This window comes from Dreissena polymorpha, chromosome 14, assembly GCF_020536995.1.
Source record: "Dreissena polymorpha isolate Duluth1 chromosome 14, UMN_Dpol_1.0, whole genome shotgun sequence".
NCBI lineage: Eukaryota > Metazoa > Mollusca > Bivalvia > Myida > Dreissenidae > Dreissena > Dreissena polymorpha.
In genome coordinates, this window is record NC_068368.1 from 29873133 (window position 1) to 29881128 (window position 7996).

Consider the following 7996-nt stretch of genomic DNA (forward strand, 5'->3'; position numbering starts at 1 on the left):
TTCAGTAGTTTAGCGACCGAAATTGCGATGATACCATTCAACATGTTAAATTACAAAGTTATATTTCTTTGCTGAAAAATATAGATGTGATGACCAGGTTTATAATTATGCATCGATTGATGCAGGTTTATCATACTTGTGTTACTGAAATCCTGCTGATACTTGAAACAATGAAATGTCCATCTCCCCTTTTAAGCAGAAGCAATATATTAAATGACATAAATGTAAGTTTAAACAAGGTGACCTATGCTCATCATTGTTTCATATCTCAAAAATGTTGGAAAGTATTTGAAACGTTGTATGTATAATAATACAACACGTGTTTTCCTCATAGTTTTCTTACGCTTAGATTGATAGTGTATCATTATAAAGAAAGGATCCTTTCGCGAAAATGTTTTGGTGCACGTTCAAGTAACACATATGTCATTAAAAACGTATATTGATCATGGAATGTATCTCAAGACCATTCCATGTATAAAGCTGATTTAAGTAGCATGAACTTTAGGTACTAGTATAAGAACGTGCAAACACCAAAAATAAAAAAATATATAATAAACAAACGAACGACCAACAAAAGAACGAATGACGAACAAAACAACCGATTATGTTATGACATGTAAACGAACTTGCGAAACAGTGATGTTTAGGGTGTCAGCATTTCAATTTTCTTTCTATGTGACTTGTGATTGAGATGATATTGTAATCTTAGTATGAACCGTGGCCTATCGCATCATTTTAAATGTGTTATATAGAAATGTATCATTCATATACGAACCATTTCGTATATTAATTTGCGAGGATATTGATATCTAGACATTGCTTTAAAATTTATTTGTTGATGCGAATCATCCGATACTCAATTTTGCATTAAAACCAGAAACAGGAAATATTACATAGACACGATAGCCTTAATAGCATAAGACCGAAAACATGCAAAACATATCGACAATGAAGTTTTTAAACTGAAAATTCCATTCAACATCTTAAACAATATGTTTATAAATGAGAAATTACACTATTATACAATCTAATGATAGTATATTCCAATTACAATCCGACGACATATCTCATACTTGAATAGTGTACGGTCATTATCCCAATATCTCTGAGCAAAGTAGGATATTTGTTAGTATAATGATGTGCAATAGTAATTGTTAACCTCTGAAAGACGCTAAAGTTTCCAAGTTAATGTTCGCGAGTTATTAAGGCTTGAAAATGGCCGACGAGAACATTCAGCCATGCTACTATTATTGCTGTGGTTGCATACTCTAGTTTCTACTGTATGACACGTCATGCTCCAAAGCTTTTGGAGTGCATTTTGTTCTCGTTATTTAACTGTTATTGCAACAACAAGCTTGTTATGCAAGACATTACAATCAAACACGTCCACGTTTAACAATCACAATCGCAGTATACTGTTACTCTTATATAGAAAAAATGCAAACAAACGAAAATGCTAGACATGCAATGACCTTTCACTGACAGTTGTTTTCATGCAGCAAATTTGTCGACACGATTATGCCTAACTTCAATGCTAAATTCAATAATGAATTAACAACAAGCCTCGAGAAAGAACGTGGCGATAAAAGATCAAAGGGTAGCAAGTAAATATTACGTCAAGAAAAAGGACAATACAAAAGACAATACTTAGGAAAATACAAATGGCACAAGGACAATTTCTTTTGAAATTAAATAGCAACAGTTTAAAAGAATTACAATAAATCTCAAATCTTTATTTTAACTTTGTATTTGAAATGTTTAAATGTCTAACAAACAGCTAGTTTGCCTTTAGTCTTTAGAATACATGTGATACCATTGGTTGGCAAAATCTTTGTACTACAATTGATAAAGCAGGTAAAATTGGCACAGATCGTGTTGATGCCATTTGATAGTTTCACAAGATTGTTGGTCGCTAAAGCATTAACACTGCGAAAATGAGAGGAATCCTCCTATGCAGTTGGATTATGATATATATTCTTGAGTGTTTTGTTCGAGGTAAGATTATTTAATCAAATGCAAAATGAAAAATGTTATATCAATCTTTGGTAAACGTTACTCGTTTTCAACAATATAAGATTATACGCCACAATAAACCATCATGATGATAAATCCAACATTATAGAAAATATAACTGTTCACATTTACATTTACAAATTTTGTGGGATGATCATGAGTTGGATAGTTTTAATACTAATAAACTCATTAAATAATCATTTAACTGACAACATGTGGAAAAAATAATTTTGTATTCTCCTATTGTAGTCGACGGAGCAACAACGTCTTGCCCAGATGATTATTTGTCATTTCGTGGATCTTGCTATCACTTCGGGCACACGCCTTACAACTTCGTTGAATCTGAAGTATAAAACGCTATGTCTTAACACATGTAAATACGCGAGCAATTCTACATGTAACGCGTTATCTTACCATTTCTTTATGTTCACAATATGTAAATAATATAGAGCACCTTTTGTATGACCTCCATTTGTCATGTGCGAAATGATGGTCCGTTACAGCCAAATATCTTTTTCCTCGGCCTTTTTCTCTGAAACCACTTGATTTTCTTACGAAACTGGGTAGAAAATTTGCTTTTGTAGTCGTTTAAAAATGGTATTCAGTAAAAGATGGTTTATAAATTCCACAACAGCTTAATGAGATAGTCAATAAGATATTTTTCATGCACAGTTCATGCGTTCTATGGTAATTATCCTTGTCGCTTGTCAAATAAAATTGATTTGTAGAAAATTTGACACGCGTTTTGTTAGAATCCCTCTTCTCATTTTAAAGGAATTTGCGGCTTGTGTTTTACCAGCATCTACCAGCTTCTTTCAAGTAATTATTATTCGTAATAATTGGGGAAATCCGCCGCCTTAATCGAACATGTAGGCAATCTTATCAGCTACTTACTGGGTTTGAACATTGTTTCTCAGTCATATTGCTCTTATGTATTGGCACACAAGTTTTGTTTAACATGGTTGTTAGAGGTTGGGTATTTGCAAAAAAAAAAAACACACTTGCTTGATTATTATCGCATGCGTTTAATTTAGCCTCTACCATAGTTGCTGAGTTACGTATTTGAGTAAGCAGCCGCCATGGATGGAATTATGGGACTGTATATAAGAACTCCTATTTAAGTAATTGTTGGAATAAAGATTGTGCGATTGTTTGCAAACAAACGAAAATATTTGTATTCGTCACTTACATGGTACTCTATTGTTCTTACTTTTATAGTCTTTGATATGTGTTGTTTGAACAAAGGCAACAACAGACCATGGCAGAAACCACGATATATATCAAATGCTATAAATATAGCGAAATGATGTTCTCAATCCACGCGTGGAGCACAATCCCGGTAATGCTGAGATAAAGCTTAGTTCATACAATTAAAGATTACTATGATAAGGATTGCCTAGAAAAAATGATCAGCTCATCTGAAAACATTTCGAAATTGTGTCGTTGTTGTTATTTTTGAGTAGGGGGCGTGTAGTCATGTACCACACTCTGCAAATTATTTAATTTGTTCATAATAACTTCCATGTTATTTACTAGATTGCCAATGTAAACCATTTTTCTCTTCAAAACAATTTAGATCTAATGTTTATATTTTGGGGAAAAAGCACGCTACAAAATGACATTAGAGTCGGTGTAGAGTAATTATACTCAGGAATGCGACTAAAGCCACGTTAACCCTCGTGTTGTAATGTGTCATTAAGATCATATTTGATTCAGACAAAATGTTAACTTTTTTTTATTAAGTTTTATTCGGAATCTTAAAAAAATGTTTGTTTGTTTTAACAGCACTATTGTCAGCAACTGGGTGGTCACCTTGTTCATATAGACAGTGCTGATGAGAATGACTACATCAAAGGGCAACTTGAATTTATGAAATGTATGTACATATAGGATCTTGCATGAGTTGTCGTTTTGTATTGAATTTATTAAACGCGTCATCTTAATAAAGATAAAAACTCGGCTTGCCGAGTTTTTTTTATCTTTATTTAGATGACGAGTTTAATAAATTCAATACAAAATGACCACGAATCTAAGATTCTATTTATAACATGACCAACAAATTTTCTCTTTATTTTATGATCTTTTCGCATTTTTATTCACATTGTAAAAGAGTTTAAATGAAGAAATTTGCTGGAATAATGACAAAAATGACGTCATTTCACAGTTATATAACTAGTGTAATAACACTCGTGTAATATACAAAATTGAGCATTACGTTATTTCACTCCTGGAGCGTAGGTCATGTTATAAATACATATATTTAAAGCCATTATAGTACACAACAAAACATGTGTATATCACTTGTTTAAATAATATAATATATTCAACACAGATACAAACTATTGCAGAAGTATGTAAGTCGTCACATGCCCTTAAATTAGGAACATAATGGTAATACATGTGTATTAGTTTTGATATTAAAAATCCGTCTCAACCTAGGTTTATCGCAAGTACTTTGATAATATATGGTCCAAGGCTTTATAGGATTCCCCATGATCTCATTTGTTTGATTTCATGTTACGCGTTCAGCTCACGAATGGTGGATTGGCCTGATAAGAGTGGACGGTCATTTCATGTGGAGAAACGATAACTCTTCTGTCACTTTTACTGGTAAGCGTTTTATCGATGTGTACATTTGATGCAAATCTAACAATTAGTGAACGAGGAAATTAAGCGTTTAGCTATGTAATATAATGCGTATTTTTTACATTCATACACATACTGTTCAATGTTGTCGCTTTTCAAACTTTCAGATTGGGACATTGGTCAGCCAAATGGCGGACCAAATGAATGTGTAGCTTTTTATAACCCACACCAAAGCTACAAATGGCATGATGGTCCCTGCGATGGCGGATCATCTACCTACCCGATCTGTGAGACGAGGTATGTATGGGCATATTCGAACAAACATATGCATATGAAGGAATGCGTACAAGCAGTCGTTAACGCATAATTTTCAAAACAAAACAAAATACTACGATTACGATGTGTGTGTAAAAGATTTTGTGGAAGTGAATGAGAAAGAAACATTCGAATGTATAAAATACGATGGCATAGAGGTGACATTCACTCCGCTTTTTTTAAATTGCACTCCTCTTTTTTCTAGCTCGTGGCCACGACTTAGTAACTCGTGGCCACGAGTTAGCTATGTCGTGGCCAAGAGATAGAAAAAAGAGGAGTGCAAAACTAAATAAAAGAGGAGTGCAATCTAAAAAAAGAGCGGTGCAGTAAATAAAGGAAGGGTGCATTAAACAAAAGAGGAGAGAATTTCGAGATCTCGAGATCCCGACTAAGCTAACTCGTGGCCACGAGTTAGTCAGACAATCAAATTCTATCTTGTTCCCTCAAATTAATCAGCCAATGGAAACGTCCTAAAGGCAAGGCTCTGATATAACATAACATACTACTATTAGTACTACTATTACTACTACTACTACTACTGCTGCTGTTGTTGTTGCTGGTGCTGCAACTACTACTACTACTACGACTACTACTACTACTACTTCTATTACTACTACTACTACTATTACTACTACTACTACTAACACTACTTCTACTTTTACTACTACTACTACTACTACAACTACTACGATTACCACTTCGACGACGACGACGACGGACAGAGACGGACGATCCACGGACGACCGACGACCGATGGACGACGACCGACGGACGACTGATGGACGACTAACGGACGACCGATGTTTGGACGAGCGACGACCGACTGACGACCGACGGACGACGCCTGATGGACGGACGACCGGAGGACGGACGATGAACGACCGATTGACAACCGATGGACGACCACCGGACGACGCCTGATAGACGGACGACCGGAGGACGGACGATGAACGACCGATTGACAACCGATGGACGACCGATAGACGGAGGAGGGACGACCGATGGACGACCGACGGACATATGAGGGGCGACCGATGGACGACCGACGGACGACTAGAGACGACCGACTACTACTAGCAACAGCAGCAGTAGCAGTAGCAGTAGTAGGAGGAGGAGGAGGAGCAGTAACAGCAGTTGCGATGGCAGTAATAGTAATAGTAGTAGTAGTAGTAGTAGTAGTAGTAGAAGTAGTAGTAGTAGTAGTAGCAGTAGTAGTAGTAGTAGTAGTAGTAGTAGTAGTAGTAGTAGTAGTAGTAGTAGTAGTAGTAGTAGTAGTAGTATTAGTAGCAGCAGCAGCAACAACATCAGCAGCAGTAGTAGTAGTAGTCATAGAAGGTAGTACTAATAGTTGGTTATGTTATTTCAGAGCCTTGCCTTTAGGACGTTTTCATTGGCTGATTAATTTGGGGGAACAAGATAGTATTTGATTGGCTGTCTTACTTGTTGCCACGAGTTAGGTAAGTCGGCTTCTCGAGATCTCGAAATTCTCTCCTCGTGTGTTTAATGCACCCTTTCTTTATTTTTTGCACCGCTCTTTTTTTAATTGCACTCCTCTTTTATTTAGTTTTTGCACTCCTCTTTTGTCTATCTCGTGGCTACGACATAGCTAACTCGTGGCCACGAGTAACTAAGTCGTGGCCACGAAATAGAAAAAAGAGGAGTACAATTTAAAAAAAGAGGAGTGAATGTCACCTCTATGCCTCTGTAATAAAATCATTATAATAATAGGACTTTTATTGCGTTTACTTACAGCCCACCAGATCGGCCGGCGCCAATCGGCAAATGAAGGTCACCAGTGCGTGATATGACTTCGCCTACTTATGTTACAAGGAAAATTATGTATCCTACGTTTTACTGTAACATAGCGAATAAATATCGAATGGCTATTTGCTTTATCAAATATAATTCCGACCAAATTATCAGAATGCATATAAGGACGTTCGGAACTTGTTTTCTTTGTATAGCCATATGACATAATAATACTTGAACAATGGGTTAAAAGAACATTGGTGTGTATTGATCCGCAAGTGCTGAGTAAACAATCAATAATTATCATCATCATCAATCCTTTGACCGGTTTGGCCGTTTGGGGGAAGTGAGGGACGACGATACAGAAATCGTCCTCCAGTCAGGTCTGTTGTGTGCTGCTGAGAGTAATTCATCCATGACAAGGAATGTCCATTTTTTTCATATTATCCATCCTTCTTTTCGTCTGAAGGCCAAGACGTCGACCTCTCTCTAGCGTGCCCTGGATAATAATCAGAGACATTTATGTTCAAATGCTTATATCATGCGTTCTGTGTCCGCGCAAAGCATCAGGGTTTTGCAGCCATATAGTAGGATGGAGACTACGATGGACTTGTAGAGCCTGTACTTGGTGGGAAAGCTGATGGAACTGCTTTTCGCTACCTGCTAGTCTGGTCATCGCTGCAGTCGCCATGACAATTCTTATTCGGACCTCAGCAGTACTGGTATCATCCTTGGACAGGGTTGTGTCCAAGTAATACATCTAGTTTCTCGCCGTTCATGTTGATGTCTGCATTGGTGTTGGTCGAGCTGTTCACCATGATCGTCGACTTCTGCATGCTAACCTCCATCCCGTATACTCTTAGTTTGTTTTATAGAGTCTGTTAGTTGATGCCATCCATTAGGTCAATATCATCAGCGAATCTCAAGGTGGAGATGGGTCCACCAATAGAGATAGAGGTGTGGTGGTCATGGAGAGTTTCTTGCATTATCCAGAAAAAGGTTGAACAGGACGGGAGAAGAAATCCCTGACGGACGTCCACTGATATCCTGAAGAAGCCCCCCCCCCCTGCTGTCGCTGAGAAGTACTGGGATGCTTGCGTTTCCGTAGAGTTCTTAAATGAATTGCGTCAGCCCTTCGTCAATTTTGAATCCTCTTATAACATGCCAAATGCCATACTGCAACACGCGGTCGAAAGCTTTCGTAAAGTCGATGAAGTTGTACAAGAGCTTACGTTGGTGTTGCAGGTGTTTTTCAATGATGATTCTGCACTTGAAGATCTGTTCCACTGTACTCAGCCCAGCTCTGCATCCAGCATATTATTCAGCCAGCAGT

At 37.1% G+C, this 7996-nt stretch overlaps 1 protein-coding gene across 1 annotated transcript; it reads left to right on the forward strand.

Moving 5' to 3' along the window:
- The first annotated feature begins 1835 nt into the window (after positions 1-1835).
- LOC127858203 (perlucin-like protein) lies at positions 1836-6800 on the forward strand. The gene is made up of 6 exons (XM_052395176.1): positions 1836-1995; positions 2263-2360; positions 3799-3889; positions 4543-4623; positions 4767-4896; positions 6667-6800. Exons 1-6 carry the CDS (start codon positions 1935-1937, stop codon positions 6698-6700), a joined length of 495 nt encoding a protein of 164 aa, XP_052251136.1. The 5' UTR covers positions 1836-1934; the 3' UTR covers positions 6701-6800.
- Positions 6801-7996: the final 1196 nt, after the last annotated feature.

Bases quoted from the DNA above. Each gene is read 5' to 3' on its own strand.
- LOC127858203 (XM_052395176.1), top strand. From the start codon at position 1,935: ATGAGAGGAATCCTCCTATGCAGTTGGATTATGATATATATTCTTGAG. The intron at 1,996-2,262 runs GTAAGATTATTT...CTCCTATTGTAG, and splicing joins TCTTGAGTGTTTTGTTCGAG to TCGACGGAGCAACAACGTCT. The intron at 3,890-4,542 runs GTATGTACATAT...TTACGCGTTCAG, and splicing joins GCAACTTGAATTTATGAAAT to CTCACGAATGGTGGATTGGC.